This window comes from Epargyreus clarus, unplaced genomic scaffold (assembly GCF_041222505.1).
Source record: "Epargyreus clarus isolate Ecla_fem2 unplaced genomic scaffold, WU_Ecla_fem_2.2 ptg000006l, whole genome shotgun sequence".
NCBI lineage: Eukaryota > Metazoa > Arthropoda > Insecta > Lepidoptera > Hesperiidae > Epargyreus > Epargyreus clarus.
In genome coordinates, this window is record NW_027332214.1 from 5,179,330 (window position 1) to 5,194,987 (window position 15,658).

The following is a 15,658-nucleotide window of genomic DNA, read 5'->3' on the forward strand; positions in this document are numbered from 1 at the left end:
TCTCACTTTAATTAATTTTATATATAATTAGAAGATACGACTCGATTTACAGATGTAGGTATTTATTATTTCTATTTTCTGATTATACTTTTGCTGAAAATAGTTAACTAAAAGTATAATAAAATGAAAATTTAAAACTAGCTGCACCTGTACAAGTATCCGAATGTATTTTTTTATCTGTTCAAATGTCACCTATGAACATTGAACACGTCAAAAAATATTTTCTGCTCAATCGAATCGAATGGAGATGTGATACGATGTTTTGAAAATGTTTTTGTTGACAATTATAAGGTATTGGAGTGACTAGAAAATTCTCAAGATACTAATTAAATAACTTTTGATGTTTGGTAGCGTTCGGTGAGCTAAATATTATTCAAAATGAAGGCTATTGTAGCGACCGTAATCAGTCTTGCGCTTACAACTGTGGTAATTGGAAATGCCTACTATCAAAAGAAGCAGTTTTATCCCTCGATTGTCTACCTGACTAATTCAAATCCTAGCATGGCTGTAAGTATACTTACATTTATAAAGAATACGAATGTCATCAACTTTATCTAATTCAGAACTTTCATGGTCAAAAAAGTTTCACAAGTAGTACACGTAAGAACAGTAGACAATACAATACTGTGTAACATACGATACATATTAATCAGTATTTTTAATTTTACCGAATTCTAATACGATTGTGAAAATTACAGGTTATGTATTTGCAAGCTTTTATCCTAGTATTACTGGCAGGTAGAATTTTGAGGAAGATATTCTTTGGACAACTACGGGCGGCGGAGTTTGAGGTAATTACTTCATTTTAAAACACTTTCCTTATGTCATTATAATAATTATTGATTATGATGTGGTAATAGTTATTTATCATATTTAAAAGATAAAAGTGTTATTATCATTTAATACATTTCAGTACAGTGTTATTTTGAATGCACAAAAATCTTTCTTTGTTTTTAATAAAATTGTTTCTTTTGCAGCATTTGATAGAAAGATCTTGGTATGCTATAACAGAAACCTGTCTGGCGTTCACGGTCTTCCGAGATGACTTCAATCCTAAGTTTATAGCTCTATTTACACTACTATTATTTCTCAAAGCATTCCATTGGCTAGCTGAAGATCGAGTGGACTATGTAAGTTTGATTATTATTGTATTTGACAAAAATTATTTTTTTAATTTAAGCAGTATTCAAATACATATAATGTGTCAATCAATTATGTAGCTTTTTGATTGAGAAAGGTTTATTATAATCAGCTTTGCAGCTATGTTTAATTAAGTATTTTCTTATCTCTATATATACATTAAAGCAGCTAAAAATACATTTAAAATGAGTTGCTAACTGTTTTTTTTTATAATTGTTGCTTGTATTTTCCTTTTCATTGTGGTATTAAACAATGTAGCAATGTTTGAAAACAATCATCTGCAACTGTTATCACTATTTTTCTTTTATATTTATTTTCCTGTTATTTATTTATAGTTTGTGCATCAATCTGACTACTATTTTCTCTGCTATTATCAAATCAATTAATTTTGAAATTAATTATTACATCAGTAACATTTAAATTGCAATGCATTGAAGTAGCATTTTAATTAATTTCATTAAAGTTTTTAATTATTTATGTACATTTCAAAGAGTATTGAAATTGAATATATTTGTGTTTCTGTAGCTAAAGTTTTCATAATTATCAACATCTACTTTATTTTTTTTATAACCAACCTTGTTATATATCTAATTAACTATATTGAATTCTCAATTACTTTAATTATTACAATAGTTTAAGATAGTTATATGTAATGTAGTCATTTATTTGTTTATTGTTAAAAAGAATGCTTATGTACCATTTACACTTAGTAACAATAATTATAAGTACATTCATTGTTAGCAACTATGTGTATAGTAGAATGTAGTAAACTAAACATTTTCTTTTTTCTTTAGATGGAAAGAAGTCCAGTGATTGGGTGGCTTTTCCACGTGAGGATAGTGACCCTCATGGTACTTCTGTCGAATGCAGACCTGTACTTCATACACCATGCGTACATATTCACTGCAGCCAGGGGACCATCTGTGCAGCTGGTCTTTGGCTTTGAGTACAGCATACTCATTATCATGTTATTGAATATCATGATTAAGGTGAGAATCATTTGTTTTTCTTAAAATTAAGTGCAGTTATATATTGTGTTATTTAAGATCACTTTAGTGTCAAGAAATATGTTTAATTTTAAATGTTACTTATATTTGAACTTATGAATATTACTCATTACTTCTTAGAAAATCATCCTTTCCCTTTGAAGTTATGTTTCTTCATCTCATTATGATGCTATTGAAATTCTAAACAATTTCAATATTTAAAATTACTATGAACAACCAAGACTTAAGTAACATAGTCAACCTTAATTTAAGTGATTTTCCATGGCTTAATTATTGTGCATGTATGCAATATCCCCAAGAACTAAAGAGTGTTAATAGTTCCTATCTATTTCAGTATGTATTACATGCGGTTGACTCCCAGTGGGAGGCACCGTGGGAGAGCAAAGCAGCAGTTCTGCTCTACACAGAGCTGGTGATCAACTTCTTCAAAGTGCTCCTGTATATTGGATTTGTTGTGGTCATGGTCCGCATATTCACCCTACCATTGTTTGCATTCCGGCCTATGTACGAGACTATGAGGTATGATCATTTTACTCATTGAAGCTCTATGTTTTTGTTTAATCAACTTCATATCGCACAAGTCTTTTTTTGAGCAGAAAGTAAGTTAAACAATAATATAGTTTCATCAGATTGCATGGTCCTGTGCTCTTATCACAACCAATCCTCAATTCTAAACAGGGTAGTCCTACAATATTACTGAAATGGTTGTGCTAGTGTTTTCTTTTGTTGATTCTACCTCTATATTTATTTAAGTTCAATATTAAATATACAGTATGAAATAATTTTGATTACTATCTAAATTCACAATACTTCATGCCTCAAACTAAAACAGTAGCACATTGATACCGAAAGACAAAGTGGCAGTGGCGACATCCCTTATTAGCTATGCTCTACTAAATTTAACCATAGCCTCTATGGGCAGGTATGAAACGGTTGAATTATTATCAAAATGTACTATTATTTGTGCACAGGAGCTTCAAGAAAGCGTATAATGACGTGGTGTTGTCGCGGCGCGCGATCCGCAACATGAACACGCTGTACCCGGACGCCACGGCCGAAGAGCTCGCCGCTGCGGACAACGAGTGCATCATATGTCGCGAGGAGATGCATAACGGTAACCGCTTTACGAATAAACAAGCTTTATGATTTTGTTTATGTGAAGGGCAAACGTTTTAGATTGATTGATTTAGGCTGTTAGACGGAGAAGTATCTATAATACGATAATCAACAATCGATGCTTGAACCACCGTCAAAGTCTATGAAATGTATTCTGAGGATGATTTGGCCAGGCATGTTCAACGTCGAATGCACTAGCGGGCTAAGGGGGGAGGAGGGGAGGTCCGTTCCGGCGATCCATTCTATCGTAAATCAGAAGAAAGTAAAGGCCAAAATAAATAGTTGCTTATAATAAATAGTACACAATATTAAACGGGAAATACAAATACGCTTCAAAATGTAATTTATGTCGAAATTATAGTCATATTCATCAATTTTACTTTGGAGGTTTGAAAGGTGAGTTATCCGAGGCGTTACAAATGAATCCTCAGGGATAGCAAACAGGGCATGTGTCGTTGACCTTAGACAGGAATCTAATCTTATCTGGGGTTGATTACAGATTTCTATGGGCAGCAGTAGCCACTTACCATCTGGTGGACTGCATGCTCGTTTACTACATATTTATATTAAAAAAAAAAGAAAAAATGCAATAAACATTACAGATGTGCATATGCAATATGAAGGAATGTTTAAAATATCGCGAGCGCATTGCAAGTTCCAAGGTCGCTGTACGCTTTCACACCTATGCAAGTTACCTTTGTTTTATACCGACTGTTATCCGATAGAGGTTTATTGCGATATTTTAATTTATGTAAAGCTGTTAGCCCACGACTGAAGTAACTGTTGATTGCGTGAAAAAAATAGACGCGTACATTTTATTTATAATACATACGAAAACAGTTTTTATGATATCTTTAATATTAGGATTATGTTGTATTAATATTGAAATGTAAAAAATACTATCTCATTGTATTATTGCGTATCTAATGAATAAATTGTTTATATATATGTACATATAGTGTGAAGAAAATTATCGTTTTATGTAAATAAATTGTATAAATATTAATTTGGAGAACATGTGAAATAAAATTCCGTAATTAAAATGTACTGTAAGTGTTTATCACTTTCAATCTATGTAAAGATATTTTAAACATAATAAAAACGGAAATAGATAAGTAAATCAGTTATTCTGTTTATTTAATATTAATTTAAAATAAAAATCAAGTGATAACGGTATGTTGCCCAAAATACCGCTTTCTTTTCTACTTATGGTTATTTCGAACCGTGGCGCCTGTTATCGTGGTTTGCGGTCTCGCGAGTTTTAAAAAAAAAAAAATCTACTGCGTCCGGAGTATACTTTTCCGAGGTGTTCCAGTCCTTAGTCCTCAGGGGTAGCGCATCTATGGCCGACCTCAGGTAGGAATGTCTAATCCTATCTGGGGTTGATTACAGATGTCCATGGGCGACAGTAGCCGCTTACCATCAGGTGGACTGCATGATCGTCTGCTACTTCCTATATTATAAAAAATAGGGTTCCGTGTGTTTCCACCCTTAATATAACGTGTTTGTTACACAGGTGCGAAGAAGCTCCCCTGCAACCACATATTCCACGCGGCGTGCCTGCGGCTGTGGTTCCAGCGGCAGCAGACGTGCCCGACGTGCCGGCTGAACGTGCTGCGCGCGCCCGCGCCCGACGCCGCGCCCGCGCCGCCGCCCGCGCCGCCCGCGCAGCCCGCGCCGCCGCCCTTCCCCAACCTGCTGCCGCCACCGCGTGAGTGTTACACATACTATATTTGATATGTAGCCTCTTTTTTGTTGATGAAGGGGAAATCTTCAAAAGGTAGAGTCCGCGCCAAACTGCTAGTCCGTGTAAAATTGCTAGTCCGCTCCGAATATAGAAACGAGTCGTGTCGAATAGCAAATTGTGGATATTAGCGGGACGAAGACAGAGTGGGACCCTCCCAGGCACCCGTCCGCTGCCCGCTCTCGCCCACGGCTACTTACCTGCGTTAGTGTGCCCTAACTAAACCTGCGCGCAACAACTTCAGAGTGGACTAGCAGTTTGGCGCGGACTATACACTAATATAGTCCGCGTAAAATTGCTAGTCCGCTCTTATGTTTGTTTATACGACGAAATTATAGTGAGAATTTCGACTTATATTAACACGATCTCGTATGACATATTTGAAGTTCGTACGAATATCGTATAAATCGTTGACTCCGGGATCTCCAAAGGAACGCAACCGGAGTCCTCTAAGCGTGTTGCCAAGTCGGGCTCCACCCTGGTGAGCATGATATTCACCACACCATCTGCTGTGTACGACGATATGCGGCCACACATACCGCCGTCCTTCTAAGATCTAAAATAGTCTAAATTGGTTAAGAATGCGCGATTATACAGACCAAACGAAAATAAATTCTCCTCTGATTTCTTATTCAAACAGGCATTTGCGCCAATGTACGTTATGATATTCGTGTTTAGAAGGTCGAAGTACGTCATTACACCAAATTTCAGATCGATCGGCGGTATGCGCTTTTCGGAAGCTAACCGGTTCAAAAGTACTATAATATACGTAGGCGCACATTTATTGTAATTGTCAATAAGAGAATTTTACTTTATAGTACATCTGGAAATATTAAGATGTCATTAACCTTTATAAATCCTTTATTAATTAAATTTTCTAATTCTATAAAGCAATAATATTAATTTTTAGCGGTAATCGCCTGGGGTCCCCCACCCCCACCGCCGCCGCGACCTGCCTCTCTGGCTAACCTGAGCATGGAAGAACTGCAGCGCATGGAAGGAACTGAACGCAGGAACGTTGAGGCTCGCATCCAGGTATGTAATGCTGTCGTATATTTTATATGTGATGAAGTTTTTAAAAGCAGATATGATATATTTTAAAATAATTTCAGTTGTGAAACGATTATGGGTACTAAATATATTTGGAAATACGGGTGTAGCCATTGATTAATGTTATTTTTACCGGATTGCGGTAATGTTTTTGAGCATAAGTATGGTATGTCTCATTACTCTCATTCTTTGGCATGCTCTATAGCCGAAACGTCTTGACAGATCTTAATATGTAAGGTGTCGTTGGATTCGTCAAAAATATGGGAGTGACGATAGACTATATTTATAAGCAGTCTGTTTTTTTTATAATAATTGCGGGTTTTAAGACATTTATAACCAATGCATATCTTAATCGATGAGTTCTCTTACAGTTAGTCCGCGACATCCAAGCCATGCTCGACGCATCGGTTCTGATGATGCAGCAATACTCCACTGTCGTCGCCAATTTGCCCCGATACTTTAACGACGCCGGCACCCAGACTGAAGCAAAGTAAGTTACGGGGTTTTTAAAAGATATTGGTTCCTCTACAGTTCATTAAGAATTAATATTATTTTTATATTCAGTATCCTTTATATTTTTATTATTTATATAGCTAGATTTGCTAAATTGGCTACTGCCGCCCATGAATATCTGTAATCAACCCCAGATAAGATTAGATTCCTACGTGAGGTCGACCACAGATCCGCTTCTGCTCCTGAGGACTAAGCTGGAATGCCCGAAAAAGTATGCCTCCCTTCAAAACAGAACACAGCAGTGCTTAACACTGCTGTCATAAGGCACAGATAGGCGGTGGTGCCCCAGGAATCGAACCACAGAGAGTTCTACCACCATTAAGTTGTTGCTTATACTTGATTAGTATACCGTTCATTACTAGAGTTTGTAGTTTGTATGCTTGACAGTATTGTAATATAATTTCTCTGTTAAAGCCAAACGGAAGCCCCCGCTGAGCCGTCGCCCTCGAGACCTAAGAGCGAGCCGGACGTGGTGCCGAGCACGTCGGGGAGTACCAAGCCCTCCACCAGCGCCGCGACGTCCTCGAACGCCTTCCACGACTGCTTGGAGCCCGATACGGTCACAAGCACCAGTACTACCACGGACCCTGTCAGGTAACTGACTGAGGGCATCACCCTAATGAAATACGTTGTTTCTTTCTTTGATAAATGCTCGATCTTAAAAGGTGTCTTTGAATTTAATTAAGGCCACTTATTGAGCAAGGTTTAAACTGCAGATTTAAAAAAAATCGGTAATCCAATTAGAAGCTTGAAGTCTTCTCGTACATAAGAGAAGATGAAGCCATGATCTCATATTTAGGAGTATGTGTAAATGTAGGTAAAATTACTTATTAAATGTAGGTTAAATTAACGCGTGTCACTAAAAATTGTTTCATTTGTATAGAATTTTATAAAGTTAGAAGTAATTAAATATTTATAAGGAGGTAAAAACTAATGTTACCGAATATGTATGGTCGTAGCTCCACTACAACTATTTGCGAACCAACCCAGACCCAGAAATCTAATTTTATAATTTTCATATCTGACTGACCGGGGATCGAACCCAGAACCTAGACCGGCAGGAGATCTTCCTTTATCAAAGAAATAATAATATTAATTATTGGTGTTTTGTTTGCAGAGCAAAAGATGATGCCAACTCAGAGGAATTAAGGAGGCGTCGATTACAGAAATTCACTCTGGAGAACTGAACCTATTTATTAAATATGATTGTCTTTCATACATTGCTAATAATTTAAATGTACAAAGTGTTTTGGTATGTGCATTGTGTACTCTAATCAAAATGAATGTATTTATGTTCTTGTAAATATATTGGGATATACACATGAATACATTTAAATAATATTTTATTTCTCTTTATTGGATACTTCATTTATTCTAGCTAGTCAGTGGATTTAGGGTGCTTCCACACTCACATGAATTGTGTCGACCGACAGTAATTAAAATTAGCCATGAAAATTTTTTCAGACTACATTAACAATAATCGATTTTTATAGATTGAATGTCGGTTAGCTGAGTGTGGTAACACCCTTTAAAATAAACCTTAAAAGCTTACACATGATTTGAAATAAATTATACAGCTATCTTAAGAGTTGTAAAAAGCATTTATATATCCATATACATTAGGATTGTAGTTCTCTAGCACAGGTCTCCCACTGAAGTAACGACATGAGTCATACAGTTTCACATTGTTCTTGCAATAGAAAACATTTCTTGTACCTTCTTTACCATCAACATTTAGTGTGTTTAACTCAAACACACCAAAATGATAATGTTTTCCATCTGTGTGAATACAATTTACATATATTGGTTCCGGTAGGTCTTTTACATCCTCCTGTAAATAACAATTTTTATGATTAAAGTTGGATACTTATTCAATGGGGTTTTATTCATTTTAAGTTGACACCACTTGAGAATTTCGTTTGCTTTTACCTTTAATACACACACATACATATGGTAATTTGCTCACTGGTATTTTTGTTAAGTTAAATAATAAGTTATAATTTTATATGTAGAACATTATGGCAAATATTTGGCGAAAAACTTAGCAATAATTAGAGCTTCTTACAACTTAATTAACTTGCACAAATACAAACATAAAAATGTAGCATAATCTGTAAAAAACTTACCCCATGTAACTGTTTAGCATATGAAGAGGCTACAGTAAATGCATGAGTAAGTGATTTTCCTAGAATCTGCGTAGGGGTAACTGGTGTTTCATAGATATTACTGACTTCTGTGCTATTGAAATGCAACCACGTAGTATGGGGATGCTTTACAGTAACAGTTGGCTTGAATGCTGAAATATATTTAAAAAAAAGTCACTATATATACTTTTAAAAACATAATTTCATAAACATATTTATTTTATTTATATTTAATAATAACTGTAATAATAGAATGTATAACGAATTTTTCATTTTACCAATCTGGTAGTCAAAAAATCTAATAAATTGATTATTAATAAGAGGAATAAGACACTGGCAAAATTATCTGGATCTTATAATAGATGAAATCTACTTAAATACAGGATTTAACAATATCATGCCATGTAATAAACAGTATTTTTTCGTCAAAATTGTATTTCATGAATAGTCACTATACAATGAATCCAAATGTAAAATGCTGAGGAGATCCTATAGGTTTCTATCTTTTTGATTACTCTCCACTTGTTAGTAATAATCAATCTTAGCCAAGGCTAACAACAGTTTGAGTTTTGATGCTGAATTGTCAAATTGTAGGCAATAATTGTCAAATTCCCAACTTTGGTAGCCAAAGGTTGATTATTGCGAATGAGAATTAATTGGTAAGTATCGTAGCCCACTTATATTCTTTATGTAAGATTGCATACATCAGCTTGACTGAGACATATTTTTTCGTAGATATCCTTTTATCTAACCTTAAATGGAACATAAATGTATTGTTCCTATTGCCAATAGAAATAGAAGTATAATCTGATTTTTTATATCCATTTACGGAGTTTTATGTATATGTAGGTACATTACACATTAATTAAACAATAATTGTTATTCACGGCACCAAATGTGTGACATGTTTATAACAGTATATAACATTCAGCTAAGATCCATATTATCAGACAAAAAGATGAATCTACAGAACTTTTTAATATCTTAGAAAATATTACATTGTTCTGTAGTTGTTATTTTAGTATAAAACATATGGATATTGATAGCCATGTAGTTGTCCAATGAAAACTGGTTTATGGAAAGAATATAGTTTTATTTATTTTTGCATTTTTTACCAATAAATGATATGGTTATCATGCTTGCAAGTTCTTGTTGATTGAGTTTAACAGTTTCAGCTGGATCTCAGGTTAATATAATACATGTCTGATTTTTGGTGTCTAAAATATATAAAACGAAGATGGTATATAATGATTGAAAATGATTTGGATATAGGTTGTAATAGTTACGTAATATTACAAATATGTACATTATTCCCATTAAGTGGTTAATAAGTAGAATTCTATTCAAATATTTTCATAGATGTAAACACGCATTTAAATTAGGATACTTGATTGAACTTACGGTATTTGCTGGTTTCGTTGTAAAAATGCTCAGGTGGTAACGTAACTGTATGTTTAACGGGATACAAGTCTGGTATTTCAACGAATGGAATATTATTTGGTACTTCATGCTTGAGAGGTGTGTTGTTTGTGACGAGAATGTGTGAAACGTCCTGAAACTTTATCAGATCATCTTCTTTGTTGAAAACGACATGACTTTCAACGTCATTTGAAACATATCTCTTCTGAGTAAGCTCTGTATCGCTGCATTTCTCGACAAGCTGCACCAGTTTGTTTGTTAGTATTTGGCTGAAAATGTTTGTAATGAAATATAAAATACTTCATTATTAGAAAACCATTAATCTTTCATTCCATTTTCCCTGCACTATAGTATAATAGTCTATGTATCATTAAAACATTTGTAACAGAACCAATAACTTGGTCTTGTAATCTATGATAGCATGTTGGTATAGAAGACAAAACCATTAAAATATTCAGGTTTAATTCAGCAAGGAATAAGAAAAAAGCAGCATCATCAATGGTAATCAATACACTTCAATGACAAGTAAAAATAAAGTTTAGTAAATTAATATTGTCACTGGAAAGGCTGTAAAGTCCAACATACAAAGTGGCTTCTTTGAATGTTAAACTTTTGGCTTCTCCAGTGCCAATTGTTAAAACAATAACACACACATGTGCACCTACTTGCGTCTTCTGTCAGTGATTCCTAATATCCTTGGAAAATTGTAAGCTGGTCTATTTACATCTTTGATTTTAGGTAGCTTTTCCTGTTCACAATCAAATACATTGGCAGAAAGGATAGCTTTCTTAACATTTTCATGTACAGCCGATGGAGGTGGTACCTCAGCTAACTCCTCAATCTTAGGTGGTAGTTTACCATCTGCTATCACCGTTTTAGTTAATACCTGTGCTTGAGAAAGACCTTCTAGTAGCACATTGTTGGTCCTTAGAGTCAAACAAGGCTTCTCTTTATAATCTGGATGATTTTGATCTAATGGGATAGATGTATCATGTGGTCCAACAATCTTGACTCTGAAATTGAGACGAGTTTACATTTGTTTAATTGCGTAGTAATAAAATAATACTTTCTTATACTTTAACTAAGTTTAATAATAAAATCCATCTTAATATTTTCAAAGAGAAGTATTGCATGTGAGGTTATGACTTCTATGTAAACATTTATGTTTGTTGTCTCTAACTATAACTTATATAAGTAATATTATGAAATCTAGTTATACTTTTCGAAGGTTTCCGGCTTTTCTTGTATAAACTCGAGAGCATCTACAACGGGTATGCCTTTTTCCTTCAGGTAGTTTTCTACACCGGTATCCATTGGAACACGTTTGCCTTGTATTAACCAATGTTTCTTGAACATAAACCCGATGTGTTGACGGTTTAAAACTTGTGATAGCTTCATTTTTTCTTATTAATTATATACTATAAAATATTACAATATTATCATGCTCAATCCTCGCAACCAAACCAAATGTCAACAAGGAACAGGGACAGATTAATGATATCACTTTGGATTGTCAATTTGACATTATGACGATTGAAGTCAAAGGAATAGCTGGGCAGCCAAGTTATTATTATAATTTTAATGTTTTAGAGCACACTTAATTTAAAGCCTTGCGGATATTTTTGATATTTTTATATTATTACAGAGTTGTTTCAAAAATCTGTGTACTGTATACTATTCCAACAGCGACATCTTTTATCTTACCATATAAAGCAATATGATAATCGATGAACTTAAAAGTACTTAAGTTCTTCAATACATGGCAGCTTGTTATATTCGTTCCATAGTCTTGTAATGTTTTTTCCTTCTTACAAATTACCTGAGTAAGATACAAAATATGAATAGAAGCAACTGATTCTATATTTTACTTATGATACCACCCAATGATATTGTCCTGATAGTGTTTTATAAGGACCTTATAAATATTAAAATCGGATCATCCATTTACGAAAATAAAATAAAAGTAGAATTTGCAATGCCCTGCTCACGTTTCCCTAAAAGTTTTTTTTTGCGTAAATTGTATAATAATTGTAAATAAAGCGTTCCGCACTTTCGGGAATCGAGGATATTTTTCTGTGCCCAATTTATAAATATTTAGTTTATGAATTAACCCATTTACGAATTGGTACAACATTTCACTATATTATGTTATTTACAACCTAGTGCTGTCATAATAGGTACGCAAATAATATTTAAATCAAAATGAAAGTGACAACCCTATCACTGCAAGAGTAGGTAATTATCTCGCCGAGTGGCCTTAGCTAATCTACTACTCTTTCTTTACTATGGTTTAATCAAGCAATAGTTAGTTATCTTTTATCTAATACTATCATACTGTTTAGAACAGCAGGTCTCCTCTGGGAATAATAATGCTTTTGCCTTATGCTGTATTCTACCACAGAGGCAGAATACAGATTGAGAACTTATTTCCCTTGAGAACTTTATGGAGAATCGAAGACTTAGATATAGATTTGGTAATGGTGAGAGGAGTTTTCTAAAAGCTGTGGCATAGTCGACGTCGAAGTCGGCAAAATAAGAGACGGGTCTGAAATAAATAGTCCTCGAAATCTTTCGCTCAATTACAAAAAGGATTCAATTATTCGAAGAATTTCTCTTTTCTTGTCTGTTATAAAGGTGAAGTCCGGTCTCAACGATTGAATATGTAGGATTGTTAAAGAAAACAATATGTCATTTCGTAAATATATATATTTAATTTTATATCTTCCATCAATACATACAACGACACTGATAGGTACATAAAATTTGGTTGCAATTACAATTACAATTACGTGAACTATTCGATTACTAATGATGCTGATAAAGTACTAACTTAGCTTACAATCATTTTATGGTTTATTTATAAATACACGGGGAAGACATCGTGAGCGAAAGAACATCAACACAGCACCGTAGATTAGATAATTTGGGCACATCGAGACATTCGTATTGACGTATAATATTGATGGAGGAGTAATACTTTACAAAATAAAACTTATCGAAATATCTTCGGTGTATGCTAGGAGCTATAAAAATTGAAAATAATACAACTAATTAATTTCATAACTAGTAAGACATTACAATCCCTTACCACGAGATCAGCGACAAGTTGACGTCACCCGGTGTTCCTGTTTTGTATTGAACTTGGTTTGCCGGGTCTAGAGTGCGTTATAAAGAATATTAAAGTGGGTCAGTTTGTAGAGGGGCTAACGTCTGCCGTAACAAGTCATGTGTCATGGCACATTCAATTTGAGGTCAGACAGTGTTTGTTGACATTTTTAATAGGCACATATAAGGGCCATCTGTATAACCCAATTAAGGAACTAACGAAACACCTTGTGAAGTGGTGGAAGTTGTATTGACATTCAAAAAGTGCCCTGTAGAGAACCTATTTTGAATAAAAAAAAAATTAAGTCATTTGATTTGAAGGTGATAGTATATTAATACTATGATTCCTCTATGAACGCACCCTTTGCTTCTCTTTATAATCATTTTTCTGTCGTTATCAGCTATATACTTTCAAAGTAGTCCACATACAGTTTTGAATTACATGAACGTGAGAAGTCCCTTTGGTAATTTCACAATAACTTACCAATTGGTGGGTATGTAGATTTTTAAATCTTTGGACTTTACTGTATAAAAACATTTTAAATTTATGTCCGTCATCATTCTAACTATGCTTTAATTTAACCGCATATTGCAACAATTTGCGATACAAACATACAACACTTAATAACTACTATAATATAATACCTAATTATTTTTATAAAGTAACAAAATTAACTTATATTTACAGTATTATTAAATTGATAGCAGAATTTTACTATTTTATCTATGTAAACATTTTTCAGTACTTAAGGAGTAATCGATTTACGAATTGTTACTCGAAGTATATGAAAATTGGGAATTTCAGAATAATGATATTTTTATGATTTTTATGTAGTTCCTTGACCATATCCTTTACGGTTATTGATCTTTGCTTAGTATTTTTTAAGATTGTTTCTATAAGGTACAGAGGCTTAGAATTAGTGGCACCAACTAGGGAGACTTTTAACCAGCATAGATCCAAATATTGCGGCATGAAGATCAAAATTCGGGAGTGATGCAAAATATATTAATAATAAAGGGATGGTCGTCGAATCACTGACGCTCCATCATCGCCGACAGTTCAATAACCGTATCAGGAATTACATCGAAACAAATCAATCTAAAACATCTTTTATATATACAATCGAATTTATATTGAATTGTTAAGGCACCGTTGGTTAATGTGATACTTAAAAGTTATATAATGTAAGATTAATATAGAACCTTCGTGGTTGATTGATTGTTATATAATATTAATTCCACTGGTGGATGTGCATGAGATCAAATCCGACGTTTCACATGATATACTATAAGAACGATGCAGGAACGTATAGGGCTACCGAAACAATGTTAGTAAATAATTAAATTTTGCATTGCAAACACTCTGTATCGTTGTAATATATCCCTGATCGGACCTGTTAGCGTGATTCATTTGAATCTGAATAAGCACTTATGACTACATAATATTGATTGTGAACTGCCTGATTCTGTACTATTTGACTGGTTATAATGACGAGTTATTTGGGGGGTTACTACCATCTCTTAAAACAATATTATTTTAATCATACATTGAAATTTCGTACCACGACCTCGTTAAAATAAGATTGTTTTTATAATATTACAAGAAGCAGTTTTGTATTATGTCGGTCGAAATTATTCATTCTTTTTTTGGAGGAAATTTAACTTTTTAAGCAATATATGACAATTTCAGTTGCTAAAATGAATACGAGATTAAGTTTGTTCAACTGAGTAAGACGGAACACAATCAAGACCGTAGTGCGAAAGAGATGACACTAGTTTCGATGTCTCGTTTCCTCTTGGATAAGGAACAGACAGATTACTCATTCAATTATATCACTCGGCAGAAATAAAACAATACTGTTTAAGGAGATCGTGGTACGAAACAAAATAATGTTGTTGCAATATTGAAATAAAACTTTCCTAAACTATGATGGTTTTTAAAAGATGGTGGTAGGCCCCTTGATTGTGTAGTTCGATGAGCGATGGTTTGAGGGAAGTGAGTCAGAGGAGCGGAGACGCTCAATCGTCGTCTTTCTTTTCCATTTTGGGCTCGTACATGGCGTGCAGTTGCTCTGGTGATATTCTGCAAAATTAAATTATTTGAAATTAAATATATTTTATTTTGTATAGACCTACGGTGGCACTTACAAACTGTTTTACAATATTTTGTCTTAAACTTCTATCGGATCGGAACGTGACCTCAACTGAGAAGACCCGCTTAGAAACTCAGCTGGTTTGTCTTTATTTATTAAATTTTGTATGTTGTATTTATTATATATTGCATGTTATCGAGACTGAACTTTACAAACGTAAATATGGAATGCGTAAGATTTTAAGCTATTTATCAGTGTGTAATACAATTGATATTTTCGTAATCAAATTTGTCCGAATTATGGTTTCATACAAAATTCTTGCTACTA

The 15,658-nt window shown here is 33.8% G+C and overlaps 3 protein-coding genes across 9 annotated transcripts in view; 1 reads left to right on the forward strand and 2 right to left on the reverse strand.

Annotated features, from left to right (window-relative positions):
* Positions 1 to 196: 196 nt before the first annotated feature.
* sip3 (septin interacting protein 3) lies at positions 197 to 8,445 on the forward strand. Its single transcript, XM_073073783.1, has 11 exons — positions 197 to 507; positions 699 to 791; positions 978 to 1,130; positions 1,935 to 2,129; positions 2,482 to 2,666; positions 3,119 to 3,261; positions 4,780 to 4,974; positions 5,918 to 6,042; positions 6,429 to 6,547; positions 6,985 to 7,164; positions 7,688 to 8,445. Exons 1-11 carry the CDS (start codon positions 379 to 381, stop codon positions 7,755 to 7,757), a joined length of 1,587 nt encoding a protein of 528 aa, XP_072929884.1. The 5' UTR covers positions 197 to 378; the 3' UTR covers positions 7,758 to 8,445.
* On the reverse strand, positions 7,907 to 11,609 carry mRpL37 (mitochondrial ribosomal protein L37). Its single transcript, XM_073073784.1, has 5 exons — positions 11,353 to 11,609; positions 10,799 to 11,146; positions 10,116 to 10,402; positions 8,697 to 8,866; positions 7,907 to 8,401 (listed from the first exon to the last, which is right to left on the reverse strand). Exons 1-5 carry the CDS (start codon positions 11,529 to 11,531, stop codon positions 8,153 to 8,155), a joined length of 1,233 nt encoding a protein of 410 aa, XP_072929885.1. The 5' UTR covers positions 11,532 to 11,609; the 3' UTR covers positions 7,907 to 8,152.
* A 1,212-nt stretch (positions 11,610 to 12,821) lies between these two features.
* pnt (ETS transcription factor pointed) overlaps positions 12,822 to 15,658 on the reverse strand; it is a 188,273-nt gene continuing 185,436 nt past the window's right edge. For all 7 annotated transcript variants that reach the window (XM_073073787.1, XM_073073785.1, XM_073073792.1 and 4 more), the window contains one exon: positions 12,822 to 15,321. In XM_073073787.1, the coding sequence (XP_072929888.1) occupies positions 15,258 to 15,321 (64 nt within the window). In that variant the 3' untranslated portion in view covers positions 12,822 to 15,257. The remainder of the gene's footprint in view (positions 15,322 to 15,658) is intronic.

Bases quoted from the DNA above. Each gene is read 5' to 3' on its own strand.
- sip3 (XM_073073783.1), top strand. From the start codon at position 379: ATGAAGGCTATTGTAGCGACCGTAATCAGTCTTGCGCTTACAACTGTG. The intron at 792-977 runs GTAATTACTTCA...TTTCTTTTGCAG, and splicing joins TACGGGCGGCGGAGTTTGAG to CATTTGATAGAAAGATCTTG. The intron at 2,130-2,481 runs GTGAGAATCATT...TATCTATTTCAG, and splicing joins TATTGAATATCATGATTAAG to TATGTATTACATGCGGTTGA.
- mRpL37 (XM_073073784.1), bottom strand. From the start codon at position 11,531: ATGAAGCTATCACAAGTTTTAAACCGTCAACACATCGGGTTTATGTTC. The intron at 10,403-10,798 runs GTAGGTGCACAT...AAACATTTTCAG, and splicing joins ATCACTGACAGAAGACGCAA to CCAAATACTAACAAACAAAC. The intron at 8,867-10,115 runs GTAAGTTCAATC...AATATATTTCAG, and splicing joins CAACGAAACCAGCAAATACC to CATTCAAGCCAACTGTTACT.